Source organism: Neopsephotus bourkii, unplaced genomic scaffold (assembly GCF_033783945.1).
Source record: "Neopsephotus bourkii isolate Nb327-2 ecotype Australia unplaced genomic scaffold, CSIRO-AGI_Nbou_v1 NB_994, whole genome shotgun sequence".
NCBI classification, from domain to species: Eukaryota; Metazoa; Chordata; class Aves; order Psittaciformes; family Psittacidae; genus Neopsephotus; species Neopsephotus bourkii.
The window spans coordinates 1,084,541-1,107,481 of record NW_026901486.1 but is presented as its reverse complement, the minus strand read 5'-3'; the positions used below and the strand labels follow the sequence as shown (position 1 = coordinate 1,107,481).

The 22,941-nt window shown below is 48.1% G+C and overlaps 1 protein-coding gene across 4 annotated transcripts in view; it reads right to left on the bottom strand.

Moving 5' to 3' along the window:
• REEP1 (receptor accessory protein 1) overlaps positions 1 to 22,941 on the bottom strand; it is a 66,746-nt gene that overhangs the window by 23,481 nt on the left and 20,324 nt on the right. For 3 of the 4 annotated variants that reach the window (XM_061359754.1, XM_061359755.1, XM_061359757.1), the window contains exons 2-6: positions 15,731 to 15,803; positions 13,102 to 13,178; positions 10,939 to 11,059; positions 9,295 to 9,408; positions 1,755 to 1,805 (exon numbers count right to left, since the gene is read on the bottom strand). In XM_061359754.1, coding sequence (XP_061215738.1) covers positions 1,755 to 1,805; positions 9,295 to 9,408; positions 10,939 to 11,059; positions 13,102 to 13,178; positions 15,731 to 15,803 — 436 coding nt within the window. The remainder of the gene's footprint in view (positions 1 to 1,754; positions 1,806 to 9,294; positions 9,409 to 10,938; positions 11,060 to 13,101; positions 13,179 to 15,730; positions 15,804 to 22,941) is intronic. The other variant, XM_061359756.1, reaches the window with a different exon arrangement.

The window sequence follows — 22,941 nt, the reverse complement described above, 5'->3', positions numbered from 1 at the left end:
ATAAGTGCAGCACAAGCTGAAAGCAGACCTCTTCAGGTTTCCTTTGCCCCTTCTTTTCCCAGGATCTACCAACCTCTCTGGGTCCATACACGAGACAGTTCTATCTTCACAGGAAAGAAGCCCAGGTTGGGGCAGGGCTTGGCGTTACTGAAGAGAACAGAAACCCTAAAAAGAACACTGTAATATCATCCCCCAGGAACTGCTATCACTTGCATCCACCTTACTGAGATTCATAACACTAGCAATGGTATTAGGGCATCGTCCATCACACCAGGGACGTTTAAGCTGAAGCTCATCTCTGATTCTAAGGGAAGTTAAAGCTCCCATTCATGTAGCATAGTAATTAATCTAAAACTAATTTAGGCACATTTACCTGCTTCTGCAGCTGCAGAACAGGCTCGCCTTCCTTACCCACGTCTGGCACACTCTCACCTTAGTTTCGCTTTCAAGAGTGGGCCAAAACCCTATCAAAGTGTATACTGAGTGCTCAAAGCCAAATAACCTGCATCCTACCTCCTCTAGATGCTACAGACATCATCACCTCCACAAATGACCATTAACCTCTGTGGGCCCAGAGCACAAACACTGATGCAACCAGCACTGGCCTGGGAGGATGGGGAACCTTGATCCTTTCCAAAGCCTGAAGTCAGTACTGGGACAGGCACTGGGATGGGCATTCTATAAAGGCTCTGCATCAGAAATAGCTGGAATTGTTTTAACTGCTTTCTTCTCTATAATTAATCTCTGCATTCATTCACATTTGAAGTAGAACTTTTCAGATGGAGACGGACTCAGGAGTCTGGGAAAACTGGGTTTGCATCCAATGGAATTATTCATCCGAAACACTTCACAGACACAGGCAGCTTTACACAGGCAAATGAAATTAGGCACAGAATTAAAGACTGCAATTTGTATCACAGTCCCATTAAATATGATCTAAATACAAGCAAATGAGTGTCTAGGTTTCCTCATACCTTCAGTCTGACAATCTGAAAGATTCTGTAGGTATTATTGAGGCTTCAAAACACCTCCAATACCTACAAGCTCCATTTTGCAGCTATAACAGCACAGTGAAGTAACAAATCAGGAACCAAAACATGTCAAGTCATGGGAGACAAGCTTTTAATACAATTGGTGTTAATACAGGGTGGCACCTTCTGGCCTGTTGTGCCTTAGGGTCAGCAGGCAAGGGAGAACACAACACTAACCCTCTCTTCTTGCTGTAACTTTGGTTACACGTCTGCATGCACGTTACAGCTCCATCCTGCACACACTCACTACAAGGTGCAGTGCACGTTCCTAGGATGCTGGTTATCACCACAGTGTCAGCAGCACTTCCCCAACAACACCTATCAGATAATGCTTGCAGCGATGCATCTCACTGCAGCCCCAACCACCCTAATGGGCTCACAGCAGCGGGAGAGGCTCCCTTTATCCATTAGCAAGAAGAAAACAACAGCAAACACAGCAGCTTGGCCAATGCAGTAGCAACAACCCGAGTTAGATGGGTTTTCCACATACAAAGCTCCCTGCCTGGCTGCTGGAGTCTCTCTGATTGCCAGCAGAGGACTTGGAAGGCATTTTGCTGATGAGATCAAAGATAGGCGTTTAAAGCTCAGCACGAAGGATCTACCTACTGGAAGCAGAGCAGACAGCATCTGGCCTCAGCCCAATCTCAGCTGAAAACAGTTCAAACTAATCTAATGGGGAGGCAGACATTAGTTAGGGGTTAGTAGAAGCACTCAGCAGATTACCTGCCCTTGTTTCTGGTCCCAATACAAGTGTAAATGAAGTAGCTGAGAGACCTAGCAAGGGAAAAAAGAGAGCCATTGTGGCAACACACGTCAAAGCTTTGAGAATAAGGTCTATTTGAAGCATAGGTAATCGAGGCGAGACATGAGCATGACATTGGGCACCATGTGCAGGGGACTCATGTACACATAAGAAGCAGGGACACCCACCTTTAGATGAAGGTTCTCCCTTCCTCAGCTTTCCCAGAGAGATGGGGAAACCACTCCATAACCCCAGCTGACAGGGGCTTACCTAGCAAGTGCATTTAGAGAGTAAAGCAGATTACAAACACCATGGGCTGCCACTCTGCTCCTTGCACCTGATGGATGCTTCCCACTGGAGACTGGCCACCTCTGTAATCCAGACTTAAGATCATTAAGAACAGAGTGCATTTATAACTAATTTAGGTGCAGGATTAGGTGAGGGACACATGGCAGTCATAGAATCACAAAATGGTTTGGGGTGGAAAGGACCTTAAAGTGATCCAGTTCCAACCCCCTGCCATGGGCAGGGACACCTCACACTAAGCCATGTCACCCAAGGCTCTGTCCAACCTGGCCTTGAACACCACCAGGGATGGAGCACTCACAGCTTCCCTGGGCAACCCAATCCAGTGCCTCACCACCCTCACAGGAAAGAACTTCTTCTTTATATCTAATCTAAACTTCCCCTGTTAAAGCTTGAACCCATCACCCCTTGTCCTATCACTACAATTCCTAATGAATTGACCCTCCCCAGCATCCCTATAGGCCCCTTTCAGACACTGGAAGGCTGCTCTGAGGTCTCCACGCAGCTTCTCTTCTCCAGGCTGCACAGCCCCAGTGTTCTCAGCCTGTCTTCAGTCACTTCGGTCCTGGTGACTGCCAGCTCTTAAGAGAAGCAGGGTAAGGATGAGGAATCCCACCCAGCAATGAGCCAGAGTTTGCACACAGAAACGTAATCATTTGCTAAGAGCAAACCCACCGGCTTTATGCTCTTGAGCACAGGGAAGGAGAAAACTGCTTCTGCCCTGGTATTAGCACAAATATCCTACAAGCAACATCCTGATGGCCAGCCCTTGCGTGCCGTGCCTCCTCGCCACCGGCTCCGGAGATGTCAGACAGCATTAGAGACTCAAAGGGAAACCACGGCTGACGTTAATGTTGATGGTGGAAGCTTAGCTTCATCCACCCTTTTTGTTTGTGCCGTTCACTTCCTCTCCTGGGAACTGTTTGTGATTGTCTCTCCCAGGCTGCTCTCTCTGCCCAAGTTTATTGTTTGGTTCTGCTGTCCTGGCCATTCACTGCCTATTGTCAGCCTCTTGGGGACACCAGCAAAGGAGCCAACGAGAGAGATAAACCTGGCCTGCAGCTCCAACAGCACTGGGTTATTACTGACTGGGGAGAAACAGATGCTCAAAGGCATAAGAATGAAAGAGACATCACACCATGACAGGAACAGGTCACAATACCGCAAATCAGTGCCACGCTCCCAAGAAAGCCTTTGCTGCTCCTCTTCAGTGGTGTAACATAGCTCAGCCATGAGATCTTTGATTCTGGATCCCAAATGGAGATCCTTTAAAGGAAGCTGTTCTCAAAAGCAGCACATTCAGCCCTTCTGAGGTACCACTAATGTCCCCTTCTGAGATAACACGTTGGTCCCCAAAGGCTTCTCAGACTGTGTACTCTAAATCACTCCTGACGGCTGCTCCTGGCATGGCCATTACAGATCTGGTGCTAAGCAGATGGATCAGAACTGTCCTCAGATGTGTTTAGTAAGCGAAGAAACACCCTCCCTCCAAGCAGTGGGATCTAATCATTACAAAGAGGCTTCATCCAGCATCTTAAAGGAAAGGATACTCCTTACCCCCTGCTTCCCTCTTTCCCCATTCAAGTAAAAGTGCAGTTCTCCACTGTCATGTCACAAAAGGCAGCATCTCTCCCACATGTTTTTCCTCCACAATAAATAAATCTCAATCCTCATGGAAAATTAGGGATCTGAATATTTACTTTCAGGCAGCTGCACTACCTATAACAGACAGATACTAGGAAAAAGTGAAAAGATGCTGTTTGTCTAGAGAAGACTGAATCTAAATCATTACCAGCATTTCCCTTCCAATACCCTAGCTTAAAAAACAGCAAACACACTGGGAACCTTCCCACTATATTTCTTCAGCTAAAGGACCCTAAAGCAGTGCAATCCCTAGGGGATGATGAGCCCAAAGGTGGAAATGGAAGTGACAAACCAGACAGGGCTGGGAGCTGAGGGAGCTTGGGAACTGCTGATGCTGCACTCCTGAGCATTAGTTAAAGAGGTGGATGCACATGATGAAGCCCTCATCTGCATGCCTGCTCCTTTTGACCCATACCCAGTGACTGCTGGCTCTGGCAGCACCACAAGCCACATTTCCCCACGCATGAAAGACTCCTGGACTGTTTCTCAGACTTATTAGGCACAAACAGGCTTTTCATCGTCACCAGTCATGCGTGCCTGCTCCCTCCTCATCCATCATCCCCACCAAGGCGCTCTGCCCGCTGCCAGCAGCATGCCGTGCCCAAGTCCCCTTCCTAAAGACAGGCTGTACAAGGGGCACAGCACCAGCTGCTGTGCAAACTGTCCCTGCCCCACACACAGGAGAGCAGAAGAAGGGGCATTATAAGAAAGCTTTGGGTTATGATGATCTGATGGCTGTGGGATGCTTTCTGCTGCTTGCCTTTGAAGAACTGAGTTGAAGCTGCAGCCTGGGGATGGTTAAGTGGTCGGCAGCAGGATTTGTCTTGGGGACAGGGAAAGACACTGGCCTGTCTGGCAGAATTTGTTTGTTCAGGGTGAGGAATAAGGCTACATGCAGAGAGGATCTGGGAAACCCTGGAGATTGAAGGAGAAGGTCAGAGAGCTGAGAGTGTAAAACCGGTGGTGGGTGCATTGCAGAGACAGAGGAGGCAAGGGCAGGGCAGGGCAGCAGGGAACAGAAGAGCAGGCGACTGGGGACAGGACAAGGCAGCAGATGGCAGGAGGCTCAGGGTGACAGGCAGAGCATGGGGAAGTGCTGGGAGCATGATGACAGCAAGGGAGTACATATGGATGTGCTGGATGTGCCTCCAAGCCATTGGTACCTCTCCTCACTGCAGCCACTATGGACCCCGACTACTCATGTTAGAAACCTGACTGGTGCCAGTGAAAAACCCACTTATGCCCATGCTTCCATCTGATGACTCCAGTGGCACCAGCACCACTGCTGGGGCTGTAACAACCTGCTGATGCTGCTCCCCTTCTGCTGTGACCCAAAAGCAGGCTCCTCTGCCTCTCCTCCCTTGAAGTGAGCTGGAGAGAAGGTGCAGGCAGTGCCCAGGGCCCTTTGGGAGCAGGAATGGCCAAATTAGTTGGAATGAACTGAAAGCACACAAAGAGCAGCAGGATTTACTGCCTGGCCACCTAATCCTGCCACTTAGGACGGAGCCACTTGAAGTCACAGCGTGTGACAGAATGACCAAGCAATGAGGACAGGATTACAGAGCCCCAAATCAGATTATGCTCCTTGATGGGGACACAAGCTGCTAGGGACAGGGAAAGGATCTGTGCTGAGCACCTTGCGGGGTGTAATAAGAGCAGATACCCAGTGCTGTCTGCTTAGAGAGCATCAAAAATAGACTCTCTGGAGAGGGAAAACACCCAAGTGAGCCAAGCTGGGCAGCGCCAGGGTACCTGGAACACTGACAGCTCCTCAGCCTGTGAAATGAACTGGCACAGGTTTGTGCCAGCATTAGCACAAATGTGGCTTCAAAACAAAGCAGAGCAGGAGGGAGGGGAAGGGAGCCGAGCCTGCAGTTGGCTAGCTAAAACTGAGGGCTATTTAAGAGAGAAAGGTGAAAGGGCCAAGGGATCAGAGGTTAGGAAGCTGTGGCTGTGCTTGCAGCATCTTAGCCTGTAGTAAATGTACAAGCAGCAGTCTGCCGCACGCAGATGCAGTCAGAGAGCCAGCTGCATTGTGCTACACAGATAAATAGGTGATGGATAAAATGAGTGGCTAAAATAAAAGATAGAATGAAGACAGGGGCCTTGCCCTAAGATCTTACCATGAAAGATGAAAGATCATGATGGATGAGGACGATGAGTTAGCACAGCTCAGGGAAAGCAGAGGACAGGGCTCTGCACAGTGAGAAACATGTCTCCAAGTACAGGAGCCTTTAGAGTTTAGCCAGTTCACTGAGAACAGGTTTGGACAGAGGACTCTTCCAGCCCAGCAGCTCTTTGTGTATTTGCCACTAGAAGATGCTGATTTGCAAAGTCTGAGGGTCCATTTCTTAGTACAAAAGCATCTTTGCCTTGCCCATTAATCCAAGTGAAGCAGCAAGTGAAGACAGATCCTCACATTCACTCACTGGTAAAAGCCATGCTTTCCACGGGAGCTGCAGGAGCTCAGTGCTTCTGAAGAGGTGGTCATCTCTATATGATAGGTTCTATCTATAGGTTCCAGTTTTAACACAATCCATTAAAGGCTGAAGCCAAACGAACCTGAAGCCCTCACTTTCCCATCTGCACTCAACACTTACCACAGGTTAGCAGGATGGGACAACCAAGATGAGCCATAGGAATAATATTCTCTTCCCTTCCTCCTTGGAAACTCCTCCCTAGGGACAGCACTGCAGTCTTGCCTAGCATCTGTCTGCTTAAAGTGCCTTCAGATAGACATTTAAATGTCTCTCATGCAGCATAATCCATCGCTGTCGTACCACCTTCTCAAGTGAGCAAGTGAAGGCGTTGACATACATTAAACAGCAGCTGAAAACCAGGGCAACAAACCCTGCTACCACCCCTACCTGCTCATATCTCTTGGGAAGGGCTTCCTTCATAGCAGGGACAGCTAAATAGAGACACATCCATGCCTGACTAGTCACATTTCACATGCTGAATAGCTGAGGAACCTCAGCTCAGCTTCTGTGCTGCAACACATCGCCCGTAAATCACAGCCATTCAGCTCTGCCTGCCCCAAACACAACAGATTCAGCCTGAGAAGGGCAGGGGACAGAAGCTGCATTAACCACTCCTGACTATGACACCATGAAGAGTGTAAATGCATTAAGGGTGTGGTTGCACGAGCAGCAGAGCTGATCTATCTGCTTCACAGCACCAGCATCTTGCTTTCTTTTCCTCGGGCAGTACTCTTCACAACACAGTTCCATCCCTTCCCTTGTGCTGGCTCAGGCATTTGAGCCTCATTTTGGGGCTCAAAAAGCAGCATTCCCTTTCCTTCTCTTTCTGGATCAGCCTTGTGATACATTAGAGAGAACCTGAGGAGGTCCAAAGAGCTGATGCACAGTAATACACTGGGAGCAGGAGCATCACCCCACTTTGGAGGAGGAAAGCTGTCAGATCAGCTCACCCTGTCTCTTGGATCTGCACCCTAAGGCACACAGAAGCAAACAACCTGCTGGAGGCCACACACCAAAGCAGTGAAGGAAGCCAGGAGTCCCATTTCCCCTCACATATTCAGGGTAATCTAAATGTCAAGGCTGAAGCAAAGACATGAACAGCCCTTTGTTGTAAAAATCAATCCATCCATCCAACAACCTCTCAATCTCCTTAACAGCTCATTTCCCCCTCCCCAAAGCAGTGGCCAGGGAAGACTCCTCTGGTCCATTCACAGGGTGCAATATCTCTCAGTTGAGGCTGGCAGATGTGCCACACAACAATACCACACAAGTCATAGCGTTGCTTTCTTCCACCACTGAATGGGGAGCTTCATTCATACAAAACAATGCCTTCCTTGTACCCTGGAGACTCTTCTCCCTTCTACTCAGCTTCCCATTGCCACTGGAGCCCCATTCCAAGGCAGTGAGGTTGTGGAGAACATCAGAAAAGCAGAACAGTGGGAAGAACCATGGTGCTGACTGCTTGTTCAGGCTGAAGGCAGGGTGAGATGAACAGGTTGGCACTGGGGGTCTGAGCATCTCAGATTCAGGATCTACCCAAACAGGAGCCAGAGTTCCTTCCGGATTCACACACAGTTTCTCACTCTGGCCTAAAACCAGCTCTAGCACAAAGAATCTGCAGTACCTCGTAGGAAGGGGCTTGGAGCAAAGGCAGTGCTGCAAAACTGGCATTCCCAGGGCCTATTTATGTCCATGAAGGGACTTCTTTGGGCTTACATAGCAGCAGCAAAAGTGTTAAGTGTCATGGAAGCATCACACACACGTTGCTTTGTTAGGCTTACAATACATAGGGTTCGGTCCAGGTTTGGATTAGCTTCCAGTCCCTGGGTTAGCAGAGCCTGATCACTGAGGAGCAAACAGGTCAGGAGAAGAACTGAGCCATGGCTAATAAACACAGGCTGCACAATGCTTGGCAGGGAAAAGGAAGGCAATTTGGGGGTTTTCTTTGGAAAAAGGTATATCCTTGTGATCCTACATGTGCATGGCACACCCCATGGGCACCCCGCTTCTGTAGTACCTTGCATTCAACATGCTCTATAGACCTAATGGTATTTGGGCTCCTAAGGACGTATGATGTGTTTTTTACAGAAGGCAAGGCCAAGACATACTAAAATAATGGGCCTGGGGTCATATGAAAAGCATTTGAAGAGGAAAATAACTTTTACAGATTTTTCCTAATACAAGTGCCCTTAAGTTTCTAATATCCTTCTGCAAGAGGTGTTGTATCTGACTGTACAAAAGCCGTACCCTTTTATACAAGTCTTGCCCCCAGAACACAAGGGCACAGTGGCAGTGCACATTTACCCTGAGCCATGCTAATCCATGGCCAGACAGCAGGACCACAAAATGCAGTTATCAAGTCCTCGCAGCTTTTATGCAAGCAAGGAAACAGAGATAACAGCTATTTTCTGGTACTGGCCCTAAGCCAGGAACTGAGTACAGGATGCACCTCCTCAAATGAGACCACTCATCCAATATCCTTCTCCAAAACTAATGCCACTTCCCATTCACTCTTACATAAACATGTCTCCAGAGGATTATATACTGGGTATGTTATGTGTAAGCCTTGCAGATGAACTTTGAGCCTTCGTAGATCACATCTGCTCTCTGTCAGTACTCACATTAGCCAGGGCTTCCCAACGATTCAGCATAAGAACTGAAGAACTGGGGTGCAGGAGGGCTTTCCCTTCACCACAGAAGGTACCCACCAAAAGAAACAGATTTCCCTGGCAGGGCACTAACTGTGTGGTGAACATACCAATCTTCCATGGAAGCACGCTCCTGTTTTGCCAGTGAAAAGGAAGAGCACAGGTTGTGATGAACAGAACTCCTAATGCTGTCATTTGGGTATTGACACTTAAGTAAGTGCAGTCTTAATCCTGCATTCCCAACTCCTGCAGGTTGGCCATCACCACACTTACTGTCGTCATCCCAAGAGGCTCCTACGTGGCTGGTGAATGGGAGACTGGGAGGCCTGATCAAAACCAGTGAGAGGATCCCTTCCCATCTCTCCCCCTCCACAGTGTGGCTGCTGGTGGTGATGGATGCAGCTGAGATGCTCATGTGTGACCATCCTGACCCGCACCTTTACCTTCGACGCTGCCATGACGGCTGCCGTGGCTGCGACGTTCAGCCCCCGCTTCCCAAAGTGGACGAGGGCATCGTAGCTCCGGTCTTTGGCCTGGACAAGGCAGTCATCGATCTCCTGTCACAGCAAACAACAAAACAAGCAAACAATAAGGCAAAGGAAGGGCAAGTTCAGAGTGTTCCAAGCCTTGAACTCTTGGCAGGGCCATGGCATCTTTTATGGAGGTAGATACCATGGGTTTCCTTCACCTTGGCTGGAGACAAGCTCACAGCCAATGTTTGCAAAGACAAAAGGTTTGCAGAGGAGCAGTAACTCCCACTGCAGGCTTTGGGAACTCGTTATTCTGCAAATGGAAGATTGGGATCCAAAGTTGGGATACACTTGCACAATGTGCAATGACCATCAGTGGGCCTTGGAAACGAGACAGACACATCGACCTGGGCAGAATGGACCAGGAGCCATTTGCAATCTATGGACTCTAAAGACAAATTGCCTTGCCCCATAGTTGTAAAGAAGTGTATTATAACACTGGGCAGATGAAGCTGTACTGCTCTGCAGCCAGGACTGGTGGTCTCAGAAGTATCTGAGTCGTCTCTTCCATCACTGCAGCGGCCAGCTTCAACATACCCATAGACTTGGTAGGTCCAGAGCTCCTGGATTTCATGCTACTCGATATACAGTGAAATGGTTATGAAAGTTCCTGCCCTCACCTTCCCTCCCTCAAGACATAGGGGTCTGGATGACAATGGGTGACAATGACTTCTAGTACTGGGTGCTGGATGTGCTGGGTTAGTGGGGATCGGAGGCCATGAGAAGCTGCTGGCTGTGTACCGATTCCTTCCCTATTCCGAGTAGATAAGAGGTGGCAACTCAAAATGCACAAGCACTGCTTTTGAAAAGCAGAAGCTCCCAGGATGCAGAGAGACAAGGGATCGATCCCCACTGTCCTCCTTGGACAGGACTGAGATACAACTGCTCACGCACTGCCTGTGGCTAAACAGAGCTTTCATTTCCATACTTGCCAATGCAGGAAACAGTTATTCACTTCTCTGTAGCCTGCATGTTGGTATGTGACTGATGGCTATTCTTGGCCCATGCATTCCCATAAGCCCTGACAATGTCCCATTCACAGCCACAGGAATCTCTTAGCCAGGTGAATGATCTAAGCTGTATTGCCTCCCCCGAAGACATTTCTCAACCCAGGGCCTCAGCGCGCTGCATGCCTTGCTTCAGCAGGCTATATAGTGCTTGCTAAGCCTGGTTTAGACAGGCTGGGCTATTTGTTTTAGTGCTGCACAATGTTTTAGGCAAGGAGCCCTGGCTGCCAGCCCCTGTTTCTCTGTTACACCCAGCCACAGCACAGCACTCGGCTATATCCAGCCAGTACGTGCAAGGCAGCTCAGGAGGTATTTTTATCCCCCTCACTCCCAACGTCTCAAGTGCACAAAGATGAGTTAATACGTGTGAGTGTGCTGAACAGATGCCAGTACTGAAATACTCAACAAAGAAAAAAACCACCAACCAAAGGAGATGGTCAACTGATAGGGGAAGAGAACTGGCAACTCCCAGTCCTTCAGTGAATATGAGTGACAGGAAGACTGGAGTAAACACATTGCAGATCTGCTCCATCCAGGCACCTGTGATTACCTTTTCTTTTGAAGACAGTGTTGGATGAACAAATTTCCTGTACAGGAGGCTGGAGCCTTTTGTGTATGGAGACAGCAGCCAAGCTACAAAAGCTATTTTGAGTTCATAGTAGAATGGAAACCTAAGAGAAAAAGAGCTATTAGTGTCCACTCCCAATATAACCACTGCCCCTGGAGATGCTCAGCACAGGAAGGTTCTGGCCAGTCTGGTTAGGGAAGCTTTTGCTTACTGAAAAGTCCAAAGACCAGAATACATCCACTCACCTTTACAGACATCTCAACTAGCATGTGGGTAAAGCTTTACTTGGGTATCAGGGCCATTATTTAATGGTCTGAAAGAGACTCTGCTGTGTGATAAGAGGACCTCTCTATAGGCAAAGAGCACAGATGCTGCCTTCATAGCATCCCCAGTCATTATGAGGGAGCAAAGAGCAAACCAGAAAATCAATGTTTCATTGATATACTTATGTACCTTTCATCTCTCTGCCTTTCTGCTTTTAAGATAACACTTATCTGCCTGAAACTGGAATACAAGAAACTTTGCTGCCCAAACAACATGCAATATAAAGGTGCAGATCTACACTGTGGCTTTCAGGTAGCATTGTAAAGTACACAGGAGACTAACTGGCAATAGGACAAGCTTTAGCTGTAACATCAAGCCAAGGACTTCTTGGGATTAGATGATCCAAACTCTCTTTTGGAGGACAAAGCCTAGAGCTCAAGGTTGGCCAGCAAACAGCATCCTCATGTGATGAACAAATGGTACCCTTCGCAGGCAAGCAAGAGCAACACAGAGCCCCATGATGGGTGTGCAGCTGGACCCAGACTGTGCACAGCACCATCACTGAGCCAGCTGGGCCATACAGCTCCCAGGTCTGGCCCAATGGGCCTCTGGGATGCTCCACTCCAAGCATGGATGTGCCAGGTTGGTCTAACACCTCCCTGAGGATCTCTGCAGCATACTTGATTTCACAGGCTGGATGAGCCCTCTGTCATTCCTCCTGAGACCCACATAACACATCCTCCAAAAACAGAGCTCCAGATGAACACAGTGGAGGTAGATTTGCATGTAAATTAGACAGAGACACAATGATGTCTTTTACACCCTGTTAAACAGATCTGACATGTTGCCAAGTACCCCCCATTCCCTTTCTCTGAAGGACTCACTAGACGCATGCACTGCTATGCAGGAACAAGCTTTAGGTGAGGGCCATGCATTACAGTTAGACTCTCATTCTGAAGTCTGCTCATCTCACCAGTTAACACTAGAAAGGCCGTAATAAACCAGCAATGAAGCAACAAACATTTCCAAACTTGAGCGTCCAAATTTAAGGAATTAAACTCTTCCCTGTGAGGGTGCTGAGGCGCTGGCACAGGGTGCCCAGAGAAGCTGTGGCTGCCCCATCCCTGGCAGTGTTCAAGGGCAGGTTGGACACAGGGGCTTGGAGCAAGCTGCTCCAGTGGAAGGGGTCCCTGCCCACGGCAGGGCTTGGAGCTGGATGAGCTTTAAGGTCCCTTCCAATACAAACCATGCTGTGACTCTGTGATATGAGTCTATGAAGCTGATAATTGGGTATTTATGTGCTCTTATCCTGACAGAGGTCACCAGGAATCCTCTACTGGTATCAGAGCTCACATCAATATGGACTGTCACTGTCCTCCATCAAACCATAAACCTAACCAGGAACTGGACTGGTTAGGCTGGAATGGGAAAACATCCCAGGAGCAACCACTCATGCAGCAACCTACGGAGTCCTGTGCTTCAGGGCTGTATCTACCTGGTCCCTACAGTCTGTGTATGTACTGTAGGACACAGGTAAGCCTAGAACTACACCTGTAGCTAAAGCTGCTGTTGTTTAGGTGATGATGTGTGCAAGCATCCAACTCAACAATCAGCCTCTCTGACATGCAGGGGACAACCTCCTGTAATGATTTCGCACTAATGAGATCTCACTGAGCAATTCCATCTTCTTTCTTGCTTTCCCTGTGGCAGCACTGAGGAAAGAAGCACAGCTCCTCCAGACAAAACACCTCTATGCACCTGAAGCTGCGAACCCCATGTTCAGGAAGCAGTGAACCTTTTGTGCCCCTTTTTTACCTCACTTTTACAATCTTCATTCTCTTTCCAGCTCATTGCAAAGACCCTCTCCCGTGTGGTGCTCACCAGCATAGAAAGATGTCCGTGAATGTCTCTGCTGTCGTGAAGAGCGCAAATATGATCCAGTACATCATCCATTTGACCTGATAAGCAAAACCAGAGTCAGTTCATTCTCCCCCAAGGGCCTTGAACTATCTCTTAGAGGCACAAGTGCAGAGTAACTCCCACAGAAAAAGTGTTCTGGTTCTTCCCACCTCCCCCTTGTGTGTTTAACAGTTACTATGGACTTGAAGATGTGCAAAATGCCCCACCTCAGCACATAACACATCAGATTTCCACACAAGTCCTTGGGAAGCAAGAGATTGTGGCCTTTAGGACTGGTCTTATGAAAAGAAGAGCAGTCTGGCTCTGCCCTTAGTATCACAGCCCTATCACAGGGCATTAACAACCTCACTTGGCTCATCTTAACAAAGGTGAACACTAGGGTGTTGGCCATACTGCAATGAGGACAAACTGTATTTGCTTGCATAACATCTACAAACAGGGGAAACCAGCCAGGGATATATAAAGAGGTAACTGCCCATCCCACGATCCAGGGCTCAGGGGCACAATCAACTCACCCCAACTTATTGAATCAGTGCGCATCACTTGGCGGTGCCTCCTCACATCCACACTCTGAGCACACTGCAGTGACAAGGGCGAGTGAATCACCTTAAATCCCTCACCCGGGGCTTGGGTGAGAGCATTTCACCTCATACTGGTAGTAAAAACACACTTTGTGCTGTCAGTGTTCAACTATGGTAACTCCAGTGTGGCGTGCACTGCTTGATGGATGATTTATGGATGAGCTCCTTTGTGGTGATAGCAACAGACACAGAAAGAGTGCTTGGGGGCTGTGAGTTGGTCAGGGAAACTGTAGGGTCTTGAGTAATTCAGGGATCTGGGGATTTTTGTCACTAAATGGCATTTAAAGCCCAGCTAAACTCTTCTGATGGAAATCAGTCAGAGAATTGGACCCAAGTGTTACCTAAGGCTGGGATAACTGCAGTAGAATAAGGGAAAGAAGGCAGTACAAGGGGGATGCCTACACCGAGTGCTGCTCTGGGGAAGGAAGGATGGAGGTGGCGATAAATCTGTATCTCACCAGCTCTGAAATGGCTTCTTCCATCCCCTCCCCAGTGCACTGGGGACAGTGCCTGTAGTCTCTCTCCACTCCCTGCAGGTACTGAAATAATTCCCTGAGGAATTGTCACCACATAGAGCTATAGAACTGCTCTCCTGGGACTTATTTATATGTATATTTGGTGTGACAGCAGTGGAATGGCTCTGTCAGATGCCCAAGAACATTGCCTTCCCAGGGCAACTTCTGTCAGTGTTTTCCACATAACTCAGAGCCTCAGTTGGACATTCCTGCCAGCCAGACTTCAACACAAACCAAGACCTGGTGTGAAAGGGCTCGGATCAGCCTCAAACACCATTTACCAAAATGGCTATTCCTAGTCAATGGCAGTGATCTCATCCGGAGGAAGAGATGAAGGTTTGTACTGGGTCAGTGTAAAGTGCCACTGCTTCGGGTTATTTCATCAGACACCAACAGAGGTGCTGCCCCAACTGAGAAAGGACTGTAAGTGCAGAGCAGGTCTCACACTTGAGTCATGACCCCATGTGTGTGGTGTGAGTTCTTCGTTTGCAATTGAATTCCCAACAGGAATTGGACCCTTCAGCAAAATACTTTCCAGAAAGGGGCTATGGAAACATTAAGTATCAGTGGCAGACACTGCTTGGGGATGCCAGCACACGTCTCCACCCTTTCCAAGCAAAGGATGTGCAACCCTTGAGCAGCAAAGCTGTGCAGGGGCTGCAGGGACATTTTGCTGTAGGTATCTGATGTGTTCTGCAACACTTAATGATTCTCAGAACATCCCAACCATTAACTGAAGGAGGGTATTGAGAGAAAGGGAAAATCTCAGCGGTCACAGTGAGTCCCTGTTTGAGCTGGTGCAAGGACTTCAAGGGATACCCATCTGTGCTGTTAGCCAGAGGAGAAAATGGGCTTGTTATCCTTGGGATCTTGAGAGGATGGAAGAGTCAAGACCTGGAGGCTGAGTCAGGTTCAGTGTAACAGAACTCAGGTTGTGAGGGGCACTACAAACCCAACAGGAGACCAACAGCATCCAGGTGGGTTTGATTCTCCCACATCGCACTTTCCCTTGGTAGCCCCATATGCCTTTACAAACTGGGCCCAGGGAAGATCTTTCAGCCAGAGGATGAGGCAGCACAACCAGATCTGCCTGTAAATAGGTCACTCCACATAGAAAGATGTTTCCATCTGAGGGCTGAGTCCTATGTGCTTCAAGTTTCCTCCTCTGATCCTTGCTTTGAATGAGCAGCTCAAGCTTCAAGGCTTTTTAAAAAGGCTTTGATTTATGCTGCTCTTCAGAAACAAAAGGAAAGCTCTGCGTGCCAAACACCTTTTAAGTTGACCATATTTAGCTCACAACACCATAGAAACAGCATACATTTGTCAAAGAGCACATCAACTCAGCAGAGGAGCCAGAAGCACAAACCCAAGTCTCCTTATTTGAGCCTTGTGCCAGTCCATCTTCACGCCACTCTTCCCCTTGCACTGGTTTATGAGCTTTCCCAGTATACAGGCAACACCTTCACAAAGTGAGCCCCAAACCTCATTACTCACGTATTCTTTGATGTCCTTTGATTTCACGGCTTTGTAGGAATAATATGCGGGGTAAAGAGTGCCAAATATAAGCCTGGAAAAAACCAAACAACAAATGGATTAGATTGATTTCCTGTCACAGGGAAACCTTTAATTTCTTTTTCCTGTCTGTTAAATGTGTTTGTTGCACTGTAAGAAGTGCGAGGATTTGATTCAAGCTTGAGTGCACTCAGTACAGTACAGGGATGATTTTGCTTCACTAAATTCAGATAAACTATTGCCAGAGACATGAATGAGGAGCAGGGATTCAGGCTGACTCCCCTTTTGCAATGGTTTCCATAGCTGTACCTTAGTATTACATACAAAACAAAACATCCAACCCCAAACCAAACCAAGAAAGGCCACCGACCTCATGTGATTTCCAAACAGCCCCCTGTGAAACCAGGAATACAGGGGCTCCTAATGAGAATCATCTCTCTACATTCCCTTCCACCTCTGTTCAATACCCCTAAGAACTGGCAAACACAATAAAGCAGGATCCAAGTTCTGCTGGCACAAGGGGTGTGAATGCTGGGGCCTTATCTCTTAGCAGGGGGATTGGACTAGATGATCTCCAAAGGTCCCTTCCAACCCTAATGATTCTGTGATTAAATCTGCTGCAGGGAAAAGCCCTGCCCTGTTTGGTGAAGTCAATTTGGGCTCAAAGGAGGAGAATTTGCCCACCAAGATGTGCCAATGGGCCTAAAAATGCCAGCTTTCCTGTTCTTTCAGTTTCCTTTCATTTCCAAGTCTGAAAGGGATGCTGCCAGCTTCAAGAGTCATGTAAGAAAGGAATAGGGATCTGTAGGTTAAAAATAGCACTACTGAGAAGAGAACACTGGGAGGTTTTCTACACGAACTCCTCTCTGCATCACTGCCTAAATGCTTATTCACTTGGATTATTCTGGACATGAGCATAGGCTTGTCAAAACCACTCTGCCCTGCCCAGGGTTCAGTCACTTTTATTCAACGCAGCAGGATGATGCTGCAAAGTCTAGATGTAATAGACTGCAGGGGAATGTTTATAGGCTCCCAACCTTTCCATGGAAGCTTCTGCTTTAAACTCATACATCTGGATTTGCAGCTCTTGGGAATGGAAATGATCAACGTTTCAATCCCTAATGGTGGAGCCTCATGGATCCGCAGTCATCTTTTGCAATTGCGTGCTGTGGGACTCATAATTACAGCTGGGTCCATTATGTGCCTAAGACATTAAATATTAACACCCTGGGCTATGGTGTACCTCGTGCTTCCCAGAGCTGGAGAAGGGATTTGTGGAAGCCTGGGGCGAGCCAGCACACATCCCTATTTCCATAGCAGTGACCTGCGCTCCATCATGCTTACTGTAGCATAGCTTAGAGAACCTGAAGCACGGTGCAGACTGCAGTAAAGCACTTACTGAGTGAGGAGAGTCAGTGTTTTACTGAGGCTTCACACTGGCTTCAAAAAGCTTTGCTGGAAGCAGGCAGCTCTGAACCCATTTCACTGTGCTGTATGCAAGGATTAGATCCAAATGCTCACATTCTGGGAAGCCAAGAGCATTTTTGTCCCTTGTTGTATCTTAACAGCACCACTGGTGAAGGCGAGGAAGAACAGACAGGGAATAGCTTGATCCTGTTCTCACTGAAGCCACTAGCAAATATCCCCTCTGAGATCAGTGGGAGCAGGACCTAATCCAAAGGAGGCAGAGCTCACAAAAGGAAGAAGGCTCTATAATATTCAGCAAGCACACGAATAACATTTTTGGCTCTCCTTATAAGTACCGCGTTTCTGTCCTTCCTCCTTGGCTTGGCTGCTATCTCACGCTTTTATTTCCTGCAGAGTCACTGAGTGATTGATATTCATTTCCTCAGTTTGTTCCAGTAACAGAAAGCAACTGGATCCTGAAGGAGCAAACAGTTTACAGGCTCCCTGGAAAAGGATTAGTCGCAGACAATAAGTGCTTGGAACAGAACCCGGTGAGGGTATGAAACCGTGCAGTGATTTTGCATCTGTGGAGCAAGAGGCAGTAAATAAGGTGATGTGTTCTCCCTAAATTGGAGACTGAGGGTTTCACTCATCTGCCCTGCAGTGCTGTGTTCATATATGGGCATTTATCACTGCTGTGCTTTACCACAATGAAAACAGTTCAAGGAATGCTGGATTCCAGTCTTGTCACTGCTGGGGCTTATTATGTGGCCTGAAGTCCCTTAACCTCTGGGTACTGCCTACAAATGAAAGACAAAAGATGTTTAGGCACTTCTGTGAAGAATTTTCAGGGGTTGGAGGCAAACACCTGCACATAGGCCTGCTCCAAAACACCTCCTGAAGTTACTGTTTTGCATACAATTGATTTAATTCAAACATCTATCTTAATCCTATCTCTTCTTACAGCTCCTCTCCCTACTGAGGACAATGCTTCTCTCTTCCCCTTCATCCAAGCGTCCTATGTAATCAGTTCCCATTGATTCCTGCCTTCCTTCATCCCCATGCTCTGACTGTTGCCAGATCATTCCTTCTGCATGCAATACACAAACCCAAGGCTGATTCTCTGCCCAAGCCACTAAGCCATTCCTTGTCTAAGTCTCCTTCCCAGCCTCTTTCGTGTAGACTCTGCCTCACCACAGAATCACAGGGTGGTTTGGGTTGGAAAGAACCCTAAAATCACCCAGTTCCAGCCCCATGGAGGTCTGCATCCATTATAATGGCCTTGCAAAAGGACAAAACAGCAGCTGTAGAGAAATCACTGAGGAGTCAACTAATTGTGCAAGAGGAGGCAAACATCTAAGTAAAAGGTTAGTCTGCCTAAAGAACAGGATAAGGATTAGTGCTGACAATCTTCTAATCCTATTAGGCGCAGCAGTAATCCCCAATCTGGACCACAGTGTGTGCTTCTGGTCACTGCTTGTCAAAAGGGACACAGCAGAGGCAGAAGGGGAAGGGAGAAGGGCACCAGGGAAGGTCTGTAAGAGTGAGACTGCAAGTGCTGCAGTTGTTTCTTTGCAGCGAAGAAAGAACTGAGGTGATCTGCTCCTGATGCAGTGTAAGGGAATGTTCAACTGGATCGAGAGAACCAAGTCATAAAGGAGGGGAGAAACCCTTTCTACCACCAGGAGTTAATCTGTGGGACTGACCAACTGTATTCATTTATGTAAGTTCATTACATAGGATCTGGGGATGGGGTTGGTTTTCACTATTCAAGGCCATCACTGAATGAGACAGGAAAGGACAAAGCTTCCCGTTTTCTGGGCTTTCCTGGTTATCAGGGGAATATTAAAGCAACCGAACTCTTGGCTCCTCTTCAGCGATCCCTGTCATATTCCAAGGGAGCAGCTGCACCACCACCAAACCCCCTCCTGTCTCTACTTAACCAGTACAGCTGCAGCCAGCCCTGGCTATTATATTCCTTCTCCAGATCTGTTGGTGCATGATCTGACCATCACAGAGCACAGGCTAACCCAGATCAGACTGGTTTGGGTTGGAAGGGACCTTAAAGCTCATCCAGTTCCAACCCCTGTCATGGGCAGGGACCCCTTCCACTGGAGCAGCTTGCTCCAAGCCCCTGTGTCCAACCTGGCCTTGAACACTGCCAGGGATGGGGCAGCCACAGCTTCTCAGGGCACCCTGTGCCAGCGCCTCAGCACCCTCACAGGGAAGAGCTTCTGCCTAAGAGCTCAGCTCAGTCTCCCCTCTGGCAGGTTCAAGCCATTCCCCTTGGCCTGTCCCTACAGGACCTTGTCCCAAGCCCCTCTCCAGGTTTCCTGCAGCCCTTTTAGGCACTGGAACTGCTCTAAGGTCTCCCCAGAGCCTTCTCTTCTCCAGGTTGAACAAACCCAATCTGACACAATTCCTACCAATATCTAGGTTCTAGCCTGAGGATCAGCATCAGAGCTGCCACCAGGACCTGGGAGGGCCCCATTTGACATCTTGAGTTCTGATGGTTTGGTGATGCTCTTTTCCTCATGAGAGCCCTGGTCCTACAGCCACTTCCCTGTAAAATTCCCTCCCACATTCCATACAGCAGCCACTGACATAAATGAAGTACTCTCAATGGTTCTCAGGACTCAGGTTACCTCCAGAAGTGCATATCCATTCTCTTGAGTATTTTTAACCACACAGGTGCTTTGTGGCTGGTAATCCACTGCTCCAAACGTGCCGACCACATCCCAAACCGTCCAAGCTCTGCTCATGTAGTTACCATGCCACCAACAGCGTTTGGGCTGCCCAAATATCACAGTACCACATCACGAATAGAACAGCCCTTGTTTTGCCCATCGATAAACTAATATTTCCATATCATTGGCACACAGCAGCCAAGATGGCAAATTCCTGCTCACAGGGGTGGCCACATTTAGGAATCACTGAAATATTGCCTATTTCCTCAACATGTTCACTGGCTATCGCGTGCTTCCCGCGCACGGAGCAGCAGCTGAGCTGTCAGCATGCCAGCATTCCTCACTGGAACCACCGAGGAGGGTGCCAATAGGTTTGCATTCCTTATCAGCAATCCTAATTAATGCTCACACAGTGCCACAGATTAAATATAAACAGCACTTATCTGCACCAAAGGTTCCCAGTTTAAAGCCAGCAGCTGGGATGGGAAAAGCAGCAGTGCACAAGGTCAGGGATAGGGTTAACGTGAGTCCTTTGACAGGTCAAATGCCTGACATCCAAGAAGGGAATGGGGTGGAGGAAGCACCAGCTGCAGAGGGGGCTCCGGGCTGGTATTCCCTGGGGATGGCCCCTGAGGATTCTTCGTGGTCATTTTGCAGCAGAATAGGTCCTGCTATTTAGGATTTGCCTGTTCACCCTGCGGATGACGGCTGACACCATCCCCACGCTGTGGCCCAGGAGATGTGGGTACCCACGATGCCAGCCTGATACACTGAGGATACCAACAGCACATGGTGCCTCAGTGGCAAAAACACCCCCCAAGGAAGGTGCTGGGTCCTGACACGCTTGAGACAGACCAGGCTACAGAAGCAAACTGAGCACTTGGTCTTGGTTACTGTGACCTAATGGCTGGCAAATCCTGATCACTGCTCTTGGGGTAACTGTAGACTAAAGGGATGCCTGACTCTCCTTCCAGCAGAAATACCAAGAGCAAGGGCTGTCCTTAATGCTACTAATTGAAGCAGTCTGGATCTTCCCAAAGCAGCACACACTCCTCTCCCATTGGGACCAGGGCACTTCTCACAGGGGCTGGAAGATGGCCAGGCAGAGAGTTGAAGAGACATGGAGAGGGAGTCAGGTGGATGAATTCGCCTTGGCCAGCCTAGAGCTATCACACAACCATTACTCCCATTGAGATCCTACATCCAGACTTGTGTACTGAAGGTAAACGTGAGTTCCTTGAGGCACAAGACAAGAGACGCTAAAATAGCAACACTACTGATGGAGAGCCCTTGTAAAACATTAAGATAACGCACGTGATGACTACTAAACCCTCACATTCCTACTAAAGCTACCAGCAGTGAAGGGTCCTACAGTGTTGATATTTACACTGACACCCTTGAGTACCTTGTTTAAAGCCCGAGCTAGGTGAAGCAGGTACTTCACCCTTCCCAGGGATATTGTTCCCCGCTGTCTTCAAAGGCAGAATTGCACCAGTTTACACTCAAGCTAATGCCTCAAAGTTTTCTCTACAGTCCTTCATAAAAGGCCTGAGTAGCCATTATAAAAATATCCCACAGCCCTGCAGCTATATTAGGAAGCAGATTTATTGCAGGTAGATGGCTTTACTAAGCCTGTCTGTTCTACTGCATGCTGCCTGGCCCGGTGGAGGTGGGCTGACGATGAGTTTGGTTGCCCTTGAGGCTATGTGTCTACATGGAGAGCATGTATTGCTGGCGTGGGGCCCCAAGCCATGGGTGAGGAGCTCTATGTTGATAGGAACACCATGAGGCTCTGAGCAGCTGCCTGCAAGAGATAATGTTTCGTGGGCCCCATCAGAGGTATTTGCCCTGTTGCTGCTCCTCCCCTCTCCTTGCTTTGGCTCAGCAGGACCCGCAGGAGAAAGCAGTCCTGGGCACTGAGCCTTCTCCCACTGCTTCATTAGACCCTTTCAGGGGAGCAGAAGTAGTTCATCACAGTGTGATGCTGAGGGCAATCGAATCTGTGCCTTTTAGAGAAGAAAACATTCCCAGCTATGTGACCTGGTCAGACCTTCACCCAGCTTCACAGCCCCTAAAAGGCTTAGCATCTGTGCGTGTCCCTGATGTTTCCCCTCTCCAGTTCCTGCTTTGAGAGCCCTGGCCTTTTCCAAGCCAAATAAATGGCAATTTGAAAACAAAATGGTATGTTTTAGATGAGAAGGGCTGCTTTTCCTGATTCTGGAGAGGGGGATGTTTATGTGGAAAAAGGCTTTTTTAGCAGCGCTGACATTATATTCCAGAGATGACAGATGGGCAAAGATCTGTATTGTGAGTTAGCCTACAGATTTATGGCAGGCTCGTGGTACAAAAAGGAACAGAAAGAGACATATAACCCAACCAAACTCATTTCTAGGTTAAAAAAAGGTATCGAGTATGGATTGCATAGCAACAAAGCTGGTTTGTGCTTTATTTTCACACAAAACCACAAAGATCATGCTGCAAATACGATTTTGGAGTTATTTTAACTGGTGCTCTCTGAATGAGCGTTTAGGAAGCTTAAACACCTACAGAAATGCCAATTGCAAGCATAATCCTACATTCCGCGTATCCAAGAGCTCAGCTCAGACTTTCACCACCAAACCAGAAGTGCCACCACTGTCTGAGGAGGTGGTGAGAAAGACAAAAGCTCTTATTTGTCTATTCCTCACTGCACAAGAGATTTAGACTTCTAGTGTTGTGCTCATGGGACAGAGAACAGAAATAACAACCCAAATCAAATTATAACTCATCCAAATTAACTGCAACACGAGCTCCTTGGAGTAATGTTACTTCCCAGGGACAGAATATTACCAGAAGTGCTTAACTAGGTACACTGGGTATTTTAGCTCACTGATGTAATTTAATAATCAATTTGGTCCTTTCTGGACCAAATATTCAGCTAAAACCATGTAAAATGTTGCTTTCCCCTTGGGCTACCAATGGTTCAGTCCACAGAAACGCATCAAGCAGTCCCAAAGCTGCTCTGAGGAGCACCAGGTCTCAGAGATCACCAAAACTCTTGGTAGAGGATGAAAACCTTGGTTAGATCTCTACAGTAGGCAAGGAGAGCAGTTTGGTACA